This window comes from Sarcophilus harrisii, chromosome 3, assembly GCF_902635505.1.
Source record: "Sarcophilus harrisii chromosome 3, mSarHar1.11, whole genome shotgun sequence".
Taxonomy (NCBI): Eukaryota; Metazoa; Chordata; class Mammalia; order Dasyuromorphia; family Dasyuridae; genus Sarcophilus; species Sarcophilus harrisii.
Window position 1 is genome coordinate 168,397,815 of NC_045428.1, and position 24,128 is coordinate 168,421,942.

General features: G+C 36.4%; 1 protein-coding gene across 2 annotated transcripts in view; it reads right to left on the bottom strand.

Moving 5' to 3' along the window:
* The window catches only part of SH3RF3 (SH3 domain containing ring finger 3), a 566,022-nt gene that overhangs the window by 12,856 nt on the left and 529,038 nt on the right, over nt 1-24,128 (bottom strand). For both annotated transcript variants that reach the window (XM_031958770.1, XM_031958769.1), the window contains one exon: nt 7,572-7,912. In XM_031958770.1, coding sequence (XP_031814630.1) covers nt 7,572-7,912 — 341 coding nt within the window. The remainder of the gene's footprint in view (nt 1-7,571; nt 7,913-24,128) is intronic.

Genomic DNA, 24,128 nt, shown 5'->3' on the forward strand with positions numbered 1-24,128 from the left:
TCCAGTATTTGCTTAAAATCATCATTTCTCCAGATTGACAATTAAACTTGTGCTTGAGGACCTTAATTTCTAGCATTGTCTTGAATCAGCAGAGCTGATTGCTGCTGATGGGGGAAGAGAGAAAGCACATCTTGTGGAAGGCAGGGCCGGCTGTGAACATCTTTGTGCAGACCCAGCTTCCATGCCAGCTGGGGAAGACAAAGCTTTGCTGGGACAAGCAACACAGAAGGTCTTGTGTGATCAAACCTCCTTCTCCTTCATCATCTCTGCCATTAATCTTGCAATTAACAGTTCCTTTTCAAGACCCAATGGCCCTGGCATATAGACTGGTGCTCCATACCTGCAAAAATCAATTGGTCATCTTTTCTTGGGTAATAAATCTGGATGTCACTACCTGACAAATAATATGAGTTGAAATGTGCTTGGCTGGCTGAGGAGGGGGAAACAGTCCTATACGGTCATATATATCATATTCTGTCACCTTGTAGTCTCATTCTGCTGGTGGGATAAGGAAACCCCAATTATAGGCAGAGTGGAAAAGAGAATGCAGAATCTCCTAAAGGCAGATGGCTTCCAAGGTGATGAATGAGAAGATCAGACTAAGTTATAAATCTACTTAGGGGGAGATCTCGCATGATTAATTTGAAATGCATGGGCTCTAGTGATGGACTTCATCAAGGGTCCAGTGCTTTGGGTTAGCACCTGTAATTTCAAGGTGGTATCAGAATTCTTTCCCCCCTTCAGGATATTTAATTATATTCTTGTCAGAAAGAAGAAATGTGGAATATTGGATATGGAGTTGCCATTGGAACTGGGAAAAGTCCAGCCTTTGATACATCCTGGCTTTGTGATCTTTGGCAAATCATTTAACCTTTCAATGCTTCAAGCATCTTTCTAAGGCCAGAGGTCTTAACATTTGGGACTATGAATTTGTTTATAAAAATATTTTGGCAACCATATTTCAATATAGTTGGTTTTCTTTGTAATCCTGGGTATTTTATTTTATGCTTTTAAAAACATTATTCTAAGAAGGGGTCTATGGGGTTCAGGTTGCTAAAGGGATACATGAATAAAAAAAAAGAATTATGGCTCTAGGAATTTAAGTTACAGAGTAGGTGCCAATTTGCTTTGATAGGGGGTGGTTTTTCATAGGGATTCTCTATGCCAATAAATCATAGATCTCTTCCAAAAAGAGAAAAAAAGTTTTGTCATCTGCTTTCTTTCCTACTCTCCCTATGACTTTTATGATTTTGATTCTCTTTCCCTGGTGAAAGGTAGAAATAGGTCATTGGCTACCCAGTCAAGAGGATCTGGGTTCAAACTCTGCCTCTGCCATTTACTGCATTTGTGATCTTGAGCAAGCCACTAATATCTGTATCAGTTTTCTCATCTGTAAAATGAGGGGCTTAGTCCCTTTAGTCTTTTCCAGATCTAGATCTTCTTCTGGCAGTTGGGGAGGATAGAATTCAGTGGACAAAAGGCACTTCTTGAGGTAAAAGCACAGCTGCCCTAAGGACAGACAAGTAAAGCTTCTGCAACTGTCTGATAAAGAAAGCCAACCAAGAGGTGTTCACTACTGGCTGGTCTTCCTTTAGAGTTTTCCAAATTTCTAGCAGTGGGAAGCAGCAGCTTTGGCATCTGTCTTCCCCTTGCCTCCAATGTCTGTGCTACATGCTTCTAATAGGCAAAATTTTCTTCCTGACTTCCTAAAAGCGTCCTAGCAAGGCAAGTGGACCCAAGAGGCAAAGATCAGAGACTTCTATAGCAGGATTTCCCAAAGTCAGCTGTCCTGTGGAGTCCTCTGGGGGCTAATACAGCTGGAGTTGATCTATTATCCTCACAGCCTCCAGAAACCTGGGATTATTTGGAAGCAGTCACAAAATTCAAATACTGGAAAGCCTGATGGAAAACAATGAGCTAGGGAAAATAAAAATCTTTTATTCATACTACTTGCTTTCTTGTGTGGGAAACACCTTCTCTGTCAGAGGTGAAAGGAGGTCAAAGGGGTCAGGAAAAAGAGGCTGCTGTTCTGGGAAGGGAAATTGGTTTTTGTGCAATTGCAAATAGCAAGTTAAAGGTCTCTTCTCTGCACACAACTGTTTGTAGATCTATATTGCTGTGTCAGTGAAGGGTTAACATTGCTGGAGATGGCTATCTAATCCAGGTTTCCAGCTGTTGATTCACCTTTTGTCTCAGGATAGCACTGAGGTATTTTATAAATCCAGAATATAATAACTTCCACAAAAAAATAACTTCAACCTAGGAAAGGAACAAATCCATTTCTAGCTATTGCCAGTGGTCATAAAGATAGTGAGCCAAACTCCTGGCACAGTGGCCCTGTTTGCTCTGGCATCTGCATGAGTCTCTTCAGGAATGCCAAGAAGAACAAGTAGTCCCTGCGATTGCTCTGTTTAGGGCAGGACAAATGTGAACAGATGGCTGCTGGGAGGTAAGAAACAGCCCAGGCTACAATGGAGAAAACATGAGATGGTTCATTCTTCCCTTGCTCTCTCCCTCCTTTTGCACATGCTCACACTCTCTGGACATTTCTACTGATAAACGAAGCTGTGTTTGGGTTCTATGTGTGTTATACTATCATGCCATAGAGAAGCAGCCAGAGAGAAGAAAAGAATGTACAAATTCTTGTTTCTATTATATTTGCTTCAACTCTTTTTCCACCTACTCTCCCTACTCCCTCATTCTTAAGGGAAAAAATGCAAAAGATGAGATTTTTCAGCAACCAAGCAGCTCAGTTCTGGCTTTTGCCTCAGCTGCCAGATGTGACACAAACAAGCAGTTTCCAAAATGTAATTTGTTAGAAAAAAAAGTAATTTGGTGCTTCTGAGCAATTCAGTGATTTAATGAGCACAGATGGATGTGGGAAGAATTTAGAAGAGACAAGTGTTTAACATTTCAGTTCAGATTATTCTAAGGCCATGCACTAATCTTTCTGTTGCATGAAGGCAATTAATATTCCCCATTATGGGCATGAAGAGCCACAAGATCAGTTAAGGATTGCAGCTACCCCAGTGCAATGCAACTAAATCATAAATCAATTAGAGAATCTGTCCTGCTGTGTTTAATTAAGGTTATCTCAATTACAGCTTGCTTTCAAACTTAAGACCTCAAAAATCAAAATGGTGAAAATCAAAATAAATTCTTATCACAGCATATTATAATTAGTTTTATTTGTATCATGGTGACCATCTGAGCCTTTCTGCAATAATATGAGTTCAAAATGGAGTCATCTGGTGATGATGGGTTTGAGTGGCTTTGGGTTTATTCAGTGCCAGTACTTCATTTCCCTGAGTGTAACTATATTGCTAGTGAGGACATTTCCTAATTCCTCATTCTTACAGAGAGTCAGTAGATCTGAAATCTTAGGAGAACCTGTACATAACGCAGGAAGCTCTCAATGAAGGTGAGACAACAAATAGACACTTGAGTGAATGCTATAAATGATGCAGGCAACACACTGACCTATGAGTAAGAAAGCAAGTGGTATTTTATTTGAGACATTGATAGAAACTCTCCTTACATCCCCCTCCCCAGAGTCTGTATGTATAGATAATACACACACAGCTGCTAGTCTTAATTTTCCCTTTTCAGCCATGTTTTCCAACTCTTTAACCATAAAAAAAGTTTAGCAGGTGCTCATTCAACATTTGTCAAATGATTGAAAAAGACAGTTGACAAATAGGGTCAGATTAATATTTTGAATTATTTCGAGATTCCATGAATGGGATTCTTAGAGAAATCTAAGTCAGAGTAATCAAAGTGGAATGAAACCTGAATTCAGTCAGGAAGAACTGGGTTTGAATACTCAGATTCCTTCTTTATCAAATGGTAGCTATTAATTGCGCCTGTAGAACCAATCTTTTAAGGTTGGTGTGTAGAACACAATAGGTAGGTCACATGCTTTGTGACCCATAAAACCAGCTGTTGTTATTAGTAGGAGTCAAACCCCTCATTTTGCAGATGAGTAAACTAAGGCTCAGGAAGAGAGTCTTGTTAAGTCTTGTAGGAACAGGTCCAGTCACTGTTCAGTGTTCTTTCTACCATGAGTTCCACTAAGCAAGATGGGTAAATATCCCAAATCCCAGATCAGAGCTAGCTACTCCCCTCTTTTCTAACAGGAAAACAGTAACTTTATGGGTTAATGGGGCAAATGTTCCACTATCCTTTGATATGATTCCATCCTGGGGATCAAACAGTCCCTGGACCTGCAGTTCCTTTATTTGGGAAAAAAAGAAGAAATTAGACTAAGTGAACTATGAGATTCCTTCTAGGTCTAGAACTGTGGTTCTATTATTAGTCACAATGAGAGCTCTAATTCTATTCATAATTGTGTTGTGTCATTTTTCAGTTGTGTCTCCCATTTGATTTTTTTTTTTTTTTGGAAAAGATACTGGAGTGGTTTGCCATTTCCTTCTCCAGCTCACTTTACAGATGAGGAAACTGAAACAAACAGGGTTAAGTGACTTACCCAGGGTCACGCAGCTAAGGATCTGAAATCATACTTGAATTCAGGAAGATGAAGCTTCCTGACCCCTGCCTGGTACTCTAGTCACTGCACCAGGCAGATAACTCTTTCTTTAATATTAAAGTACTACTAACCTCCAGCAAGCACCAGGATGATTTCTACAGATTTTAGACTTCTTTAGCACAGAAGATATTTAGTTTTTGTCTTTGTATGTCTAATGCTTAGAAAAGTGGCTACACAATTCTAAAATGTTTGTTTAGTGATAAGTCTTCAGAGAGGGAGATTTGGTGTCTGGCTTCTCTAGAAGTATTGTGGTCTCAGGCCTTTCCATGCCCTTAACGTGAGATTTTTACAGAATATCTGGGGGATGAGGAGAATTAAATCCTGTAACAATGGTTTCTGTGGCCTTTGGGGCTTTTTTTTTTTTTTTTTTTTTAAAGCATTTGAAGCTCAACAAGTAGCAGAGTAAAATCCAATTATTGAAAATATATAGTAAGAGTTTGTGGAATTTTCTGGATATTCAAATTGTTTTGAGGATAAAATGAATTTATTTTCTGCAAAGTCCTCATATTAATTACTTTTATATGAGGACTTTGTAGGCAGAAAATTAATAATAAGGAGTAAGAAAAAATTGTTTTAGAGCTGGAGAGATCCTTAGGGATCATTTAGTATTAGGTCTGTAACCAAATCACATATGGAAAAGTAGAAGGAAGTGGGACTGTTCAACCTGGAGGGGAGAAGATTTGGGGAGACACATGACAGAGATCTACAAAAACTAGAAGAACTATCATGGAGAAGACTGGATAGGCAGCTCCATTTTTTAGAAAATTTTTCCTTGTAATGCTGGAATCTGCTCTTCCTGATCTTGATAGCTAGGTAGTACAGTAATTAGAGCTGTAGGATTGAATTCAGAAAGACTTGAGTTCAAATCCAGCCTTAGACCTTTATTAGTTATATGATTGTGGACAACTCACTTAACAACTTTTTACCTCAGTTTCTTCTTTGTAAAATGAGAATAATAATAGCAACTAGCTTACTGGGTTGTAAGTCAAATGTAAGCCAAATATCTGTAAAATGTTTTTTATAAACTTTAAAGTATTCTATAAATTCTATTACCATCATTATTATTATTAATCCTGGGTCTTTTCAATACTCATTCACTGAACCTTTTTCCATTTTCTATACAGAGCAACAGCAGAAAAGTCTATTCCTACATGGGTGAAAAGGCTAGATGTAGATGATTTCTCTTCTACCTCTAAGATGTCAGGTCTTTAATGTCCTCTTTTACAGTCAGTCAAAAAACATTAATTAAGTACTTACTACATGACAGACTGTGCTAAGCGTAAGAGTAACACAATCCTTACCCACAAGGAAGTCATGTTTTACAGATGAGAAAATGGAAGCATAGATATCGTTAGGCAGATTACCCCGTGCTTCAACTTTCATAATGAAAACCTTCCAAAATGCATCAGTCATGCTCATTTCATTATTTATTTATTTTTGCTGAGACAATTGGGGTTAAGTGACTTGCCCAAGGTCTCACAGCTAAGAAGTGTTAAGTGTCTGAGGCTAGATTTGAACTCAGGTTCTCCTGACTTCAGGGCTGGTGCTCTATCCACTGAGCCACCTAGCTTCCCTTATTATTATTATTAAAAATAAAGGCCCCAGTTTCTTGTTTTGACAAAAAACAAACAAGCTAGAAAAGTAAACACAAAAAACCAATCCTTTGATAGCTGGAGATCTTAGTGGCCTGAATTCTGAATATGAATTCTAAAAATCAATGATAGCTATACAAGGTAGAGGGAGATCTGCTACATACATCCTGTGCTCAGAAAGTATTCCAGAAAATTTTGTTTGTGATTTAAAAAAAAACACTCTCCCCCAACCCAAATACTTCACATGTACTAATTTTGTTGTAATTTGCTTCTCTCTTCTGAAAGGAGATGAGGAGAATAATTAATTAATTAACTAATTAATTCTTTTAGTGAATTCCATTCTGGCTGTCACATATTTTTACTGTAACTACCTGCATCAGGCTTACGTTTATAACATACTTATGAATTAGAGAGGCAATATAATTCTTTTTAAAATATCTAAAAAGGTCTCCAGACAAGTATGCATTTAGGTGGCATCTTCTGTAATATTTTACAAATTGGGTGGATTTCTATAGCCTACAGCTCTCCTTCTTACTTTTTGAAGGCATGAAGTGCAAGTAGGTTCCCCTTCCTGTTTTGCATGGAAGTTTCTTTCTTTTTTTTTTTTTTTTTTGATAATATAATTTTTGCCCTTTCTGAAGTTTCTCCTTGGTGGCCCAGAATTTCAACTTTATCCAACATATATGGTTCAGCAAATTAAATATATCTATCTGACTAAACCTTAAACAGGACACCCAGATCTTTTCTCTCTATTTCCTGAACCAAGGATTCAGTCAATTTGTAAGGCCTTAGTTGGTCTTTTCAGGGGAAAGTTGACATTTGACAAGGTAGATTTAAATTGCAACAAAAGAAGTTTCTATGAGATACACAGAACTTTCCAACAATGAAAACTAGGAAAGGCTTTCTGACAGAAGCTATGGAATCTCCTTAGGAGATATATAAGAATATGAGAAATTACACAACTAGGAAAATCAAAGCAGAGTCTATGCACAGACTAATTGTTTTATGAAGAAAATAACCTCTGATTTTGTCACAGAATGTTTGGTACTCCCCAAGATATTGGAGAGATTCAGGAAAAAAGTCTCAATCTGCTTCTGGTGGAGGTAGACCTTTCAATTCCACCTCAAGGTTTCTAGCTTGTTTCTAATGATTTATCTTCTTCACTGAAAGTGGCCTGCATAGGAAAATAGGTCTAAAACTGGAAGGAGCCTTAAATGTCATCTAACAAAATCCCTTTGTTTTAAACACAAGGAAGCTGAGATTCAGAGAGGCTAAATGTAGATCATATAGTAGGAGAACAAGAATTTGAATTCCTGTCTCATTTAGGGTTCTTTCCATTGGACCATGGGCCTTCCCATATTAAGATTGAACAACTTTTCTCCAGTGTCACAAAGAACAGGGAAGACACAAGTCTATTTCCCTTAACTCATTACCTTTCTCGGGGCAATGGCTTGGGTTCTGGACGGATGGCTGCCATAGAAGGAAGAGGCTGTCTAACTGGAGATGATATGGAGAAATTCAGATCCAAAGACCCAGTCTTCCGGTGCAGTGGTTCCATCCCCATAGCCCCTTGCATCTCACTCTCGATTGGGCAGGAGCCAGCCCTTCCATGGCTAGACAGCAATGACACTTCAGGTCCCACAGCACCCTGGAGAGCTCCCTCAGCAGCTGCTGTCTGGGGGTCATGAGTCGGGGACACAGATGGGGGTGAGCGGGACTTCTTTTTGGTAGATGCTCCTGCTAGAAGTTTTAGCAATCCGCTTTTCTTCTCTTTCTGGAAAAAAAAAACACACACACAAAATAGAAACCAAATGTGTTAATTCTTTTGAATTCCTATGCGGCTAGCATGAGAAGGTCAGCCTAATTCTATTTGAAACACAAAAACCAGAGTTATTAAGTAAGAAGAAGAAAACAAGCTGTTTCAAACTTGTTTTCCTTTCTATTTCTGAAGCCAGTCAAAAGTACACAAAACAGATAAAACATGGCCAACACATTTGGGGAAATTGTTCAAAAGAGATGTGCTCTTCTGTACTGTCTAATGAATGGATGCTTCTCCTTATTATATTTCAATAGGTCAAAGATACTTTTCTTGTGGGATTTCGTTGGTGTGGAAATTCCTTTCATTGACACAGATTGGAGCCATCTACAGTATAACTTAATATGTGACTTGATTGCTTGAGGCCCAAAGAGCTTAAGCAATTTGTCCACAGTCAGTGTCAAAAATGAAATTTGTACTCAGGTCTTGGACCCAGTGACTCTATCACTCTCTTCAATGCTGTTATGCCTCTTAAATGGCTTCTTTCTTTTATGTGAAAATTCAAGAGAATGAAATCACTCATGAAAATACTGAAAACCCAAAGGCCAGTAGAAAGAATTACTAATCTCACATTCTAGCAATAACTTTTATTTCCCATCTCTACCCTCCAGTTTATAAACTATAAAAGAAGACATGAATAAAAATACACATTTTTAGTAATATGCAATATACTCTTTATTAACACTTCAAAAGACTTATAGAAGGTCATTCAATAAATGTTAGCTGACTTCTCTTCATCCAGTTTTTGCAAGTCAGCTTTGAAGTTTAAATGGCAACATATTAAGCAGTTTTAGTAATCTCCTCAAGATTATATTTACCCAAACTATAACAGAATTCACAGGGCTATGTCTATTACCCATTTTTATTCCAGCTTGAGCTCCAACTGCCTTAGAATTCATAAAGATTGATCGCATAGCACTTGTAATCCTTCTATTCCCTTTGCCTTGAACTTTGATCAAGATATTTCTCTTTGTTTCTTAATTTTATTTTGTGAGGTTCATTGATTTACAGGTTCTGTATCCCATTGCACTGTTAGTATTCTAGAATGTTTTTAATTTCCTATTTAGACTTTTTAAACTGTCTTTTTATTAGAGTATGTTATATTCAAACATTATTTAGAGTCTGTACTAAGAACTTCAGGAACATGGGATTGAGCAAAATTGCCTAATTATTTTATTATAGGCTCCCTGGGAAAAGTTCCCAGCAATTCCTAAAGTCCCATATATCTTCCATTCACAGGCATCATTTAAAAAAAATCTTCGACCATAATTTTACTTATATTCCTTTTTCTGTACAAAGTGTCCTATATGAGACATGAAATTCTGTAGTCACATGCATTCACTGAGAAATTAATTTATCTGGAAAGTCAAGATCAATTTTTAGCAAAAATACTGGAATCTGCTCCAGCTCATCTGCAGTGTTTCATGGTCCTGCTGAGTCTGCTTCCAAGGTTTCCCCTTGGGTCTCCCCCTCTCTCTATTTGTGGACAGAGATAAAAAATGGGCATATTAATCCCTCTTGCACTAACAACAAAAAGGAGGTTGAGTACTTGGAAACAATCAATTTTTGGCTTACTTTGCTGCTGAGGAAATACTCTAGTTGAACCACTACACTCCCAGCTCTACTCCCCTAACACACACACACACACACACACACACACACACACACACTCTCATTTTAAGGGAAAGAGATATGAAGGACTATCACAACATTCTGGCCAATATTGCATATTAACAAAGACTATGAAATAACTGGAAAATTTATCTAACTTTAAAATTATGAGGCCTTCCTTTCAGCATCCTCCCACTAGGAAGCTCCAACAATTCTCCAAGTACATGAACATTCCCATTCCATAAAGTCCCACCCGTCTGTCCCAAATGAGAACATCTGTGTTTGTCAAATACATATTCAGAGACTGTTCACCTTCAGGTCATTTACATGATACAATAACTACTCCAGAGAATGCCTTCTCTGATTAAATTCATGGTTTCTTGGGGCTCCTTTATTTATAATATACTGCATTGACAATCATTTTATTTGCATCATATAGTCACTTTCTTGGAAAAATACAATTGGATTTAGCAGTCAATAGGCATTGAATTGTTTTACAATTGAGATGATAGATTTTCACTAATCCTTTACCAAGCTCAAGTGACCCATGAAATTTAAGCATGTGGACTATGGCTATGGTATTGAATAAATCCATCAGCAAGTTTTGGAAATGAATCATCTAGATCAGATTAGTTCCAATGGTCTTGTGATAGAGAGAGCCATCTGCACCCAAAAAGAGGACTGTGGAAACTGAGTGTGGATCACAACTATAGTATTTTCACCTTTTTGTTGTTGTTTGCTTGTGGGGTGTTTTCTTCCTTAGTTTTTTCCTTTTTGATCTGATTTTTTCTTGTGCAGCATGATAATTGTGGAAATATGTACAGACGAATTGCACATGTTTAACATATATTGGATAACTTGCTGTCTAGGGGAGGAGATGAGGGGAAGAGAGGGAGAAAAAATTGGAACACAAAGTTTTGCAAGAGTGATGTTGAAAACTATCTATACATATGTTTTGAAAATAAAAAGCTTTTTTTTTTTTTAAAGAAAGAAAACCAATCATGTATTATATTCTAGGCATTCTGCTAGGTCTTGAGATACAAAGAAAAAAATGAAACAGTTTGTGTTCTCAAGAAGCACACATTCTAATGGATGAGACAACATGTAAGTGTGTCTGCTATCTACTTAATATAAAATTAACAAATCTAAATATATATAAGATATATATATTCTCTGGGAGAGAGGGCACAAACGGTTGCAGAGATTAAAAAAAGGCTTCTTGCAGAAGTAGCGCTTGCCCTGGGTCTTGAAGGAAGGATAGTATTCTGTGAAGTAGAGGTAAGAAAGGATGGTGATTTCAGGTATGTGGGATGGCCAGTGAAATGGTATGAAGAGAGAATGTTGTATATGAAGAACATAGAACAAGGCATTTTGGCTGTGATACAAGAGGATAGACCCATGCTCGACTATGGATAGGAAGCACATGGCTTCATTAATACTATACTTTAAATAAACTAGGCTAATTTGTCACAGATTCTTGCTTATCTGTGTGTTAATAATGGATAAGTGTCCCAAAGTACACATTCTATTACTTAAACTGGACTTCAGATGACTTGAGAGTGAACCCTGACATTCTGTTTCTTTGATATCCTATAAAGGTGAGCAGTTCAGCACACACTTTATACTTAATGCATATGGTTTTGTTAAATGGGTTGGGTCAACCCCCTCTGGAGAACTTCTGGGAAAAAATGGGCAAAAGCTACTATCCAGGATGGTCACAGATGTTGTTTTTTTTTAATTTTTTATTTTTAGTTCCAAATTCTCTTTCTTTCTCCATCCCTTCCCTTACCCACTGAGAAAGCAAGAAATACTATATCCATTATACATATGAAGTCACGTAAAACATATGTCTATATTAACCATCATGGGTGCACAGATGGATGAAACCACAGAATTGAGGGTCCATTTGAGTTTATGGGTAAACATTGCTTGTCTACTGGGAAGCCAAAACAAAAATTCTGCATGATAGTAGAAATCTAGAGAGAATAAAAGCCTCTTAGGATATCTAGTTCCACCCTTTAATTTTATAGAAGTGAAAGTGATTTGAAGAGGGCAAGTGACTTGTCAGAGAATTTGAACCCAATGTGTTCTAACTATAGAATTAATTTCTAAGGTAGAATATTTAAGAAATTTCCACATCTACTTGATATCTGGTCTATCTGTGTGTTTGGAGTAAACTGGGGAGGACAAAAGTAGATTTTAGTACTCTTAGTTAGATGACAAGAGCCTTGAAAACTATATCACTCAGAGATTTGGGGTGTTTATTAGGGAAAAGATATTACATGAAAGGGAATTATATCTGTTTAGAATGTATACTCCTTTAGAGAGATGGTTTTATTTTTGTCTTTGTATCTCCTCAGTGTCTAGCACATTGTCTGGAACACAGGTATGTAATAAATGATTGTTGAATAGCTGATTATTCTATTTGATCTCACAGGACCAAATCAGGAGTGATGAGAGAAGGTGGTTCCAAAGAGAGAGGTTTACATATGATATGACTGTGATGGGGGAGAGGAGAAAGCAGAAGTGGGGGGTAGATTACTAACCAACAACTGAAACTATAAAAAAAGTAGAGAGTTCTCTCTGGAAGCAGTGAGTTTTCCATCACCAGAAGTCTTAAAGCAAAAAATGGATTACTACGTAGGGGAGGAGTAGTAGGTTTGTATAGTAGATCCCTGTTAAACTTTAATTCATACTGGATGACTTCTGAGATTTTTTAATATCTTTGATTCTGATTAAAGATTGTGTTTCACCTCTGACTCTTAAAATCCCAGCTGTTATTAGGGTCCAGATTAATTGTTTCATGAAACCTTTTCTGATCCCCCTAGGCTCAAATTTCTCAAATGAAAAGGGGTTATGAATGGAAAAAGTTTAAGAAGTCCTGATTTAGGCCAATCTCACAAAGTTTAGAGAAGGCTTGGACCTAAAGTTTTAGGAGGAATTTCCTCAATTGGGAGTTTCCCATGGCAATGAAATCACAGGTTCAATCTCCATCCTTTATTCCTACATTGCCACACTAAATAAATATCTGTTGAATGAATCTGTTTATCCCATAATTCAATGGAAGGCATGAGCAAAGTTAGGAACACTTGAGAAATGATAATATACAATATTCTAGAATTTCAGCCACTGTTACCATAGGCTACCCCATGTAGGCGTAATGAGTAGCTGCAAGTGGTATAATTTCTAAGGCATCTGGAAGACTTTTCTCTTTTCCCACCCCCTAAAATTTTCACTCAAAAGCCTTTCATTATTTCCTAGAATTCTACCATTACAGATTCATTTCTCAGAGTCACTGTCTATTAAAATATAAATATTTCCTAAAGGGGATAACACATAGTGATGCTCTCAGTTAATGTTTTGGTATGGAATAGTTCATCAGAACATAATTAAAAGTTGGGAGAGAGATTTTGATAGTGGAGGAGCAGAATACTTCAAAAGAATAAAATGTGGGGCACCTGGTTAGAAAACAATAGAGGAGTTTGTCTAGATTTCTCATTTTTGATCAAAACAGGTAATTTGATTTTAAACTTCATAGGAGCAATCACTCAACCAAGGAGTATTTATCACCTGCTTACTATATTTCTAACATTGTGCCAGAGTTACAAATTGAATGAAATAATTCCTACTCATAATAAGCTTATGGAGGAGGCTCCTATGTAGTCTAAAATCAGCTTATCAACATATACCAATAAATAGGTTTGCTCCTTTGCAATCAGTCAATATATACTAACTTACTGATACTTACAATCCTGAAAAGTAAGTGTTATTGTTATCACCCCCATTTTACAGATGAGAAAATTGAGACAGAGATTAAATGTCTTACTTGCCTAAGGTCACACAGCTAGTTTCTTTACTTTAAAATGACAGGCTTGGATCAGACTCCTTTTGAGGTCCCCTTCAGCCAACCTAGAGGTAGGTAAGTGATAAGGTGGATAGAGGGCTGGGCTTGGAGTTAGGAAGGCTTGAGTTCAGATCTAATTTCAGACATTCACTGACTCTGCCATTTAACTTCTGTCAGCTTCAGTTTCCCCTATTGTAAAATGGGTTTAATAATAATACCCACTCCTGAGATTGTTGAAAAAATAAAATATTTGTAGCATACTTGGTTCACTTCCTAGCACATAGGCATTTAATAAATGCTTGTTTTCTTCCTTTCTGCCAGTTCTAGAGCTATAGGCCTGATTCAGCAAAAAATAATTACTTTTAGGCCGCCAGAGGGCACTTGTCTCTTCCTTTAAGAACACTTTCCCAAGTTGTCAAAGGTTTGGCAGTTACCTTATCCATGTCCCAACCCACTCACTCTCACCCAAATGCTGGGGGTTCTCACTGCTCTAGGTTCTCCCTTGGGATATACAAGAAATAACAAGGTTGATTTAGGTCTCCTGAGAGTGTGGTCAGCAAATGTAATCAAATTAAGAGCAAGACATCCACAATGCGAATGGAAGATCTAAGCGAATGAATTTACAACAGATTATGTTGGCTAGTAGGATGTAATGATGTTGCTAGTGGTATATTGCTTTCTAAGTAGCAAGTGAAGGCTTAATAGAGAGTTGATGAATGTGAAATAATGCCAAACCAAAACTAAGTCAGTTAAAGTGATCGTAAAATGAGCAAGAAATTGTCCAAAAAGAGAATTATGAAACTGAGTACCATAAATCTAAAACAATTTAGTAGGAAATTTCATTTAAAAACGCAATCCCAAGTAAAAATATGAATGGCAAAAATGTATTTAAAATGCCAGTCAGGTGGAAGATCTTAGTAGAAATATGGATCACATGAATCATTGTCAAATATCTAGTAAATTCAATCTAGAGATAGTTGGAATTCCTAGTGGGCCTTTCTCTTAAACCAATTCATAAGGCACTCTTGGACTTTACTTACTTAGAATAGTTGAAGGGAAACCCTAAGTTTTGGGGGGCTGAACGGAAATATTTTCTTGCCTAATGAGTGACAAATGGAATGCATTCTGTTTCTTTGGGGCCTTCTTCCAGATGACTACTTATTTCTGGTATGCACGGATATGTTTCAATTATTCTGATAGAATAGAAAGATCTTAGAGGCAGGGATTCTTTCATTTCTTGACTTTGTCTTCCCAGCTGCTAGCCAGCACCTGGTAATGCAGGTCCTTATTAAAGGCTTGTAGATTGGTTGACTGACTGACATTCAATTCTGGCAGTGTGGAACTGCTATTTCAGCAAACTTGGGCAAGTTTTGTAGATCTTGGAATACACTAGAAGAGGAACGGTTTAATGAAGAAAGGCTGGTCATTTCACATGAGCTATGTTTTTGTATGTATTTTTATAGTTCTCATCACCATTAAACTTGTTTATATGAATCCTCTGGCCATATATACATTTAAATAGCATTTTAAGTATTTTATATATACTATCTCATTTGATTCTCATACAAATTTTATGAGGTAAATATAATAAGTATCACCCCCTTTCACAGATGAGGAAATTGAGTCAGTCAGTCAACTGTCAACAAACATCTAATTAGAACCTATTACTTGCCAGACACTGTGCAAGGCTCTGGCAATATAAAGAAAAGCAAAAGATAGTCCCTATTCTCAAGAAGATCAGAGTTTAATGGGAAGATACAATGAAAACAACTATATTCAAACAAGATCTCTCCCTCCCTCCCTCCCTCCCTCCCCCCTCTATCTCTCTCCTCTCCCCCCCCTCTCTTTCTCTCTCCCTCTCTCTTGCACTGGCATTTTTTTTTATTTAATAGCCTTTTATTTACAGGTTATATGTATGGGTAACTTTACAGCATTAACAATTGCCAAACCTCTTGTTCCAATTTTTCACCTCTTACCCCCCCACCCCCTCCCCCAGATGGCAGGATGACCAGTAGATGTTAAATATATTAAAAATATAAATTAGATACACAATAAGTATACATGACCAAACCGTTATTTTCCTGCACAAAAAGAATCAGACTTTGAAATATTGTACAATTAGCTTGTGAAGGAAATCAAAAATACATGTGGGCATAAATATAGGGATTGGGAATTCAATGTAATGGTTTTTAGTCATCTCCCAGAGTTCTTTCTCTGGGCATAGCTGGTTCAGTTCATTACTGCTTCATTGGAAATGATTTGGTTGATTTCATTGCTGAGGATGGCCAGGTCCATCAGAAGTGGTCATCATATAGTATTGTTGTTGAAGTATATAATGATCTCCTGGTGCTGCTCATTTCACTCAGCATCAGTTCGTGTAAGTCTCTCCAGGCCTTTCTGAAATCATCCTGTTGGTCATTTCTTGCAGAACAGTAATATTCCATAATATTCATATACCACAATTTATTCAGCCATTCTCCAACTGATGGGCATCCACTCAGTTTCCAGTTTCTAGCCACTACAAAGAGGGCTGCCACAAACATTCGTGCACATACAGGTCCCTTTCCCTTCTTTATGATCTCTTTGGGATATAAGCCCAGTAGTAACACTCGCACTGGCATTAATGGGGATTGGTCTCAGGGAGATTAAGTGCTTTATGTCTGTCTCTCTAGCAGCTGTCAGAAGAGGGATTTGAATTCATGTCTTTCCAAACTTCAAATTAATGATTAAATCTACTATACTGTGCTTTCTCTGTAAAAAATAAAGCTTTTTAACATAGCAATGAATGAAAATATAGATCTTAGTGGACAACATGTACCTCTTCCATTCTGAGGCTACCTAGCACAGGCCTTCAATCAGCAACAATTTTTTGTTCTAAAGAAAAAGAGAGACAAAGAGACAGGTGGAGAGACAGAGACAGCAAGAGCAAAAGAGACAGAGATAGAGAGTCAGAGAGAGATGAAGAGAATCATACACAGAAAAGAGATAGAAATAGAGACACAATACACAGAAAGACAGAGACAGAGAGAGCACAAGTGCATACATTAATAAATACATTTATTAAACACTTATGATTAGCACTACCCAAAACTCTGGAGACACAAAGTAAAGCATAAGACAGTTTCTGCCCATCAGATGTCCAGGTGCCCTTATAATCAGAGGAAAATGGAAGAAAATATATATCATATTATATTATAATTAAAATATATTATTTTAATTATAATTATAATTATATACTATATTATATAATTATATATATATATATATATATGAAATTTAAAATTATCTTTGATTTCATCTTTTTTTCATCTCCTAAACCATTCCTATTATATTGTAATTAAAATATTCTCTAAGAATAACCTTATCCTAATTAGTAGCAGAAAGCTGCTAAATGGAAATAAGGATAAGAACTGGACATGATGAATTCATTAGGAGAAGGTCCTCTTGGATGAATATACTCCCTCTACCAATGGAGGATGGCACCCTTTTTGTTAAAGCTTTAAAGAAGTGCCTAAGCATTGAGGAGTTAACTGACTTGCCCAGAGTCCCACTGCTAGTCACTGTCTGAGGTTGGATTTAAACTCTAGGCCTGGCACTCTCCACTAAGCCACCCTTCTTAATTTCAGTGCTTTCCCTCTTTTATTTCCTCTTTATCCTGTGTATAGATTGCTTTGTATATACCCACTAATCCACCCTTCTTAATTTCAGTGCTTTCCCTCTTTTATTTCCTCTTTATCCTGTGTATAGATTGCTTTGTATATACTTGTTAGACTGTAAACTGCTGGAGGACAGAGTTTGATTTTTTTTTACATCGTTTGTATTCCTCTGCTCAGCAGAGTTCCTGGCACACAGTATGGGACTAATAAATGTTTATTGATTGATTGATTATATCTTGATTTAGGGGTACATTACATTGATTTAGGGGTAACTATACCCTGAGTTAGTGAGAAGGAGGAGGAAATATCAGTAGTCTAAACAACATAGTAGAAACTTCAGGAAAATGGTTGAAGAAACTTTAAAATTTAGTTAAAATGAGACTAGGTAATTATGTGAATACTTTAATTCCTTGTGCTACCTATGGTTCTCTAAATAAGTTGGTGGAATTTTGCTGAAGAAGGAAAAATGCCTCATGCTTCCTCATCGTTGCTTCTTGCTACAAATAGTGAGTGTTTGCTTTTGTGTTTGGCTTTTTCTGCACTATGAAATGCCACCCTTTGAATCCTGGGGTTTTCTGGGGCTTGTTGAATCAGTCAGCAGGAACCCGACATTAATAAGTCCTTGGATTTGACCTCAATATGGGCCAGTCAGCTTTCCCTTACTCTCCAGTTACTATCTCAGATCATAAGCCCAGTTAGTTCTCTTTTAAACACAAGTCTTTGGAAAGATGGTAGACCATCTGAGAGTGTACGGAATAGCACGGATTAATTACTGTTAAAGACCAAAGAACCAGAAGCATTTATTAAGTGTTCCCAGAACTTACTGGGCATTTGGGGGATTAAAAAAAAAGACATACTACCTGGCATCAAGGAACTCATCTGCTTAGAGAGACAAATGTATATAAATTAGAGGGATACTTAATAAAAGATACATTAAAGTACTCTCTAAAGCCATTAATGTTCTAATTGTCAAATTCAGCAACATATTTTTTTCATTTTTATCCTAATGCTGAATTGAAAATTCTTTTCATCTTCTTGGAATTCTAAGCAATTGGTGAGTCTGACATTTTATTTAGAATCAAATCTATTGTGTTCATTTCTTATCTTTTCTATTCTTTCTTCAGGATGCAATTTGGGCACCATCTTTTATACAAATTCCCCAATCCTTCAAATGCTAGTAGTGTCCTTTCTCCTGAAATTGAATTTCTCTGTATTTATTCTCTTCATATTTATTCTGTATGTACAGACTAAATTTCCTGTAGTTCCCTCTCAATGGCCCTTCTTTCTGACCCCATCAAAACTTTAGCTCTCCCAGGTCTGATATTTGGCCTGCAGTCACTGCTTGTTCCTATCCCTCAACAATTTCTAGGATTTACTTGATTTAATTGTATTACTTCATTGGACTCTAAGCAACTTGAGGGCAGGCGGTTTTCTTGCTTATATTTGTATCCCTGTTGCTAAGCTGTACAGTGTCTGGAATATAACAGTGCTTACTAAATATTCTAATTTTTTCTCCTTTCTCTGTGTCTTTGTTTCTGTCTCTGTTTTTCTTACTCTTCACTCTCTCTGCTTCTCTCTCCCTGCTCCTCTTTTTGTAGCTTCCCCTATTAGAATATAAGAACCTTGTGAGTACACAATTTTTCCTTGCATTCACTTGGTTGACATGAAACAATTTGTTAAACTTAAAATGCTATTATTACAGTATTTGTATTTTTAGTTTCTAGCACAATGCCTTGCACATAATAGAGGCTCTGTTGGTTGATGGATATTATAAGCTTTTTGAGAGGAGGGACTCTGTTTTTAACTTAAATTTTTATCTCCCTCAATTCCTAGCCTCTGCTTTGTTCCTAATAATCACAATAAATGAATGAATCCATGGGAGTGACATTAGGAATGGTTTGTGAACATTTAGCAAGGAAAGCAAGATCATAACTAAGTAATCTCTTTTTTTTTTTGGTCAGGGTTACTAGATTAGGGCAATGCTGTAGATATAGTTAACTTGGATTTTGATAAAAGTTCTAACTATCTTTTTAGAAAAGATAGAGAAAGATGTGTTAAACCAGTAGTGCTTAAACTCAGTCTCAGAAGTTCTTTACCCTCTTATAAATTATTGAGGATTCCCTCCCCCAAGAGCTTTTGTTTATATGGATTTTATACACACACACACACACACCATATTAGAAATTAAAACATCTTGATATTACTATTAAAAAGTTTTAACCTTGCAGACCTCATGAAAGGAAAGGGTACCACCAAGGATCCCAGATCATATTTTGAGAATTACACTAGATGATGATTCCACTAGGTATATATATGGAGTTGCTTGAATGAATGGACTCCCAGAAGTTGTCATTACTGGGTTAATATTAACATGGAGGCAGAAGTTTCTGAGATATCCCAGGAATCTATTCTTGGCACATATTCATCAACACCTATAATAGTGATTTAAATGAAGGCATAGATGGCAAGCTTACTAAATGTGCAATTTAATAAAGAAATAATAGGATTAATAAGGAAATAATAGGAATGATTTAGGAGATGAAAAAGAAGATGGAATAAAAGATAATTTAAAATTTCAAACCCTAGAGTTTGCAGTTCTCAGTGTGCCCATACTCATATTTTTATGGAAGGCCACATTAGGAGAATTTTTTCCCAACTTGTATCAAAAGTTAGGTATATAAAGAGATTATTTTTGTCAGTTGCTTTTTTTAGTCACATATGACTCTTCATGATCCCATTTGGAATTTTCTTGGCAAAGACAGTGGAGTGGTTTGTCATTTTTTCTCCAGCTCATTTTACAGATGAGAAAACTGAGACAAACAGGGCTAAGTGACTCGCCCAGGGCACACAGCTAATAAGTGTCTGAGGTCACATTTGAATTCAAACCTTCCTGACTCCAGGCCAGGTGCTCTATTCACTGTGCCATCTAATTGTCCCTCAGTTCAACAGGAGACACAAAATATATATGGAAAAGATAATTCAAAATAAAATTCTCCACATGCAAGTCAGTTTTCTTATCTATAAAAATAGGATCTATAAAACCCTAACAGGAATTCAGAAGATGAAGAAAACACTCCTTGCTGGGTTGGGGGGTAATAGACGAGCAGGTCTCTGCTTTACCTTTAATGGAGAGGAAGCTACTGGATTTCCTGAGAGAGATAAGGGGTGAAGAGATTCCAGATGTCTAGAAGGCTGTGAAATAAGGCTGGAAAATTATATTGGGACCACATTTGTTGTGAGTTGAATTGCTGAGTGAATTTATTGGAAATCCATCCTTTACCACCATCACACAATAACCTCATCTCAATTCATATCTACCACCCAATTAAAATTATGATAGCTGTTGTCTGCCAGTCTCCAGGACCCTCTCCTTCTTTCTTCAGTGAGTTCAGTGCCTTTTTCAAAATCCTTTTCTCCTTCCCAACTCCTGTCCTCATTTTAAGGCACTCCAACATATGTAATGAATGATACTCCCTCAAACACCCAAATTTTACAATTTTTCAACTTACTTTATATTATCTCTTCATTTATCCCCTTTCAAACACAAAAATGGTCATATCCTTGATTCTGCCATTATACACAATTATACCATTTTCATGTTCATGAACTCTGAAATTTCCCTATCTGATTATAATTTCTTTAAATTCACCTTTCCCCCTGCCTTTCAAACTCAAATGCTATTTTTTAATCCACCCCATGACCATTTAATCACTGAATCCCTCAGTTCTTTTCTAGATTATCACTCCTGTACTAGTAACTCTATCTTGATCGTTTAGAAAACCATTTTAATTTTATATTGTCTTCTCTTGAGTTCTTTGCCCCATTATCATGATTTTGCTCTGCCAAGCTTCAGTCTTGGATCACTTCCACCATCTGCTGTTTTTTTTTTTTCTCTTTTGCATAAACTGCTGAACAAAAGCTGAAATTGTAAAACTATTATGACTGGGTCCACCACAAATTTATTTTACATAACCTTAAATAGGCCCTCAATGCTGCAAGGTAATCCTTTTGTATGTCCATAATTAATTCACTCAGCACAGTGGCTCTTCCAAATATTTTCATGACTCTCAAACACTCCACAGTTTTCCCTTTATCCCTCTGCCTGCCACATAGCAGGCTCTTAAGTGTTTATTGACTGACTGAGGGCCTCTAAACAAGAGGATGATGTTATCACAGCTGAGCACTGAGGATGTTAATTTAGTAGTATTTGAGGTTGGATGGGCTAAATTGAGTAATCTACTTGCTTCCATTACCAGGGATAAAAATTATCAAATAGCTTAGTTCTTATGCTATATACCAAGAAAGCATTGTCACATTAGATTCTGTAGAAAATACGAAGAAACTCAGGACCTGTCCTTTATTGCCTGTACAACTTCAGGGAGATCATTTAACCTCTCTTACTCTTAGTTCTTTACTTGCAATAATAATAATAATGATAATAACATATATATTGTACTTAATATGTGCTAGGTACTGTGCTAAGTACTTTACAATTAGTCTCATTTGATCCTTACAATAATCCTATGGGATAGGTATTATCATTATTTCCATTCTGCAGATGAAGAAACTGAGGCACATAGAGATTAAGTGACTTGCCCAAGCTCACACAACTATTAAGCATCTGGACTCAGATCTGAATTCGGGTTTTTCTGACTCCAGGTCCAGAGCTCTATCCATTGTGCTACCTGAATTTGCAAAAGGAGAAGATTGAACTCCATGGTCTCCAGGGCCTGACCTGCTTTAAATCTATAGTCCCTATTCTAATGGGGATTTGACAATCTAAACCATATAAATTTCAATTATCCTAATACTCAAGTTTTATTAGTTGTTCAAATAATTTTTCTATCATACTCTTTAAACAATTTTCAGTAAAGCATCATGATTAGCTTTATGTATATATATATTTGACTAACCCACATATATACATATGTATTTTGATAAACCCATATATATATAAACATACACACAAAAACATGTATATATAGATAAACTCATTTTTTAAAGCTGCTAGCTAATATTTCTGAATTAGTCACTCCTGATTAAATATGACTGATTGGCTTCTTTATCTGTCTTTGGCAAGGACTGACAGGATGGTTGGTGAACACTCTCCAAAAGTTTTGCCTTCCAAAATGAAATCTTCTTTAACATCTTAAGCATCCAATTATTACAAATTCATTTGGAATTCAGTGTAATTGCAGTCATCGCTCATGAGGAATTCATTTAATATTTATGGAGACGAGCCCACGCTCTTCCTTTTGTAGCTGTTCCATTGTAATTCAGTTAAGCATTAGTTAATGGACACTTTAAGCACTGCAGAGAAAAAAATTGATTATGGCACCAATTTTGCATAAGGACAAAAGGTTTTTTAAGAGGACACAATTTATAGTTATTCTAAGCTAAAAGTTTTCTTATGTTAAGGGAAAAAAATGGATTTTCTAGGTTTCCACATGGGATGAGGGCCATATTAATATTTGTCAAGGACCAGTAGCATGGTAAAATCATTTTCCTGTTACATTAGATAGAAAATCAGTGTTCTAGCCCTACTATAAGCCTTCAACTATCTCCATCTTTGATATAGTTTCTTTAAATCTCTAAAATAAGATTTTATGATATCTTGTTTTCTATTACTGATATTTCCTAATGTATCTATTTTCTTCTCCCCATTCGGTAGAATAATCCCTTTTAATGAAGAATAAAAAGGAGCAAAAACCTAATTCTGGAAAACTAATATATTAAAAAGATGCCCATACTTCCCCACTGCCACAGAGAAAATGATGGTGAGCAGGGGCAGGGAAGTGTCTTTCCATATATCTTCTTTGGGATGAAAGTTTGTCATATTTCCAGCATTTAGTTTAAATCATTTTATTCTTGAGGGAGGAAGATTATTTTTGCTTCTTCCATACTTTCTGAGAGGCAAAGGAACTCTTCTAGCTTTGTCTAGTTTATACACTTGACCTGCAAAAGTCTAACTTGAGAAGGACCAATTAACCACATTTAGAACCAGATTGAACTACAGGAGAATTGGAATTCTACTCCTCGATCAATATAAGACTTGGAACATAATCAACCAAGATTTTGATGTTTTTGGTGCTACAGTAAAATAGCAGCCTATCTTGGACCCTTTCCCAAGGTATTATTGTTGTTGAGGTTCCCCTCAATCTGCTTTAGCCTGTCTGTAGAGATAATTTTACTAGGGTGTAGCCATTGCACATGCTTACAGCTTCTTGATTAATGGAATACTTGAAGGACCTCATTAGAAGGTCATCTTATTGCAAAGATATCAACTACTGTGCTAAAATTAGGCTTTAATTTATTATATAAACTGACAGGGATCTCTGAGGCAGACAATATATCTTTGCTGTCTTCAAGGAAGGATCAAATTCCAGGCTTTTTGAGTGACTGAATAATAAGATGGGAAATAGGGACATTCTAAAGTATATATCAGTGGTTCTCAAACTTTTGTTTTCAGTATCTTTATCCTATTAAAAATTATCGAGGATCTCTCTAAAGCGTTTTTGATTATCTGGATTATATTTATAGACATTTACTATATTGGAAATAAAACTATTTTTGAATTTGTAGACCTTCTAAAAGGGTTTCAGAGATCCCCAGGATTCTCTAAACCATACTTTGAGAACCACTGATATATGATATGATGGGTCTTCTTGTTTCTCTCAGAGTTATTATGAGGATCAAATGAGATAATAACTGTAAGGCCCTTAGCACAGTATCTAGCATACAGTAAGTACTTAATAAATATTTGTGTAAATAAATAATAAAAATCTTCTCTCAGATCTTTTACATTACTTCTTTTGCAGATCAATATTATTAATAATTTGATTCTTATTTGCACATACTATGCATCTTACTCATTTTCTTCCTTCTCTGCATAACATTCAAACTCTTCATAATCTGGTATCAATTTATTTTTCTGGTCTCTTTACTTATCATTTCCCTTCACACATTCTGTGGTTCAAACTGCTCTGTTGTTCACATATGTTTCTTCTCTCCCCCTGACCAGAATGATCTTTCTTTTTACCTTAGTGTCTTAAAATCCCTAATC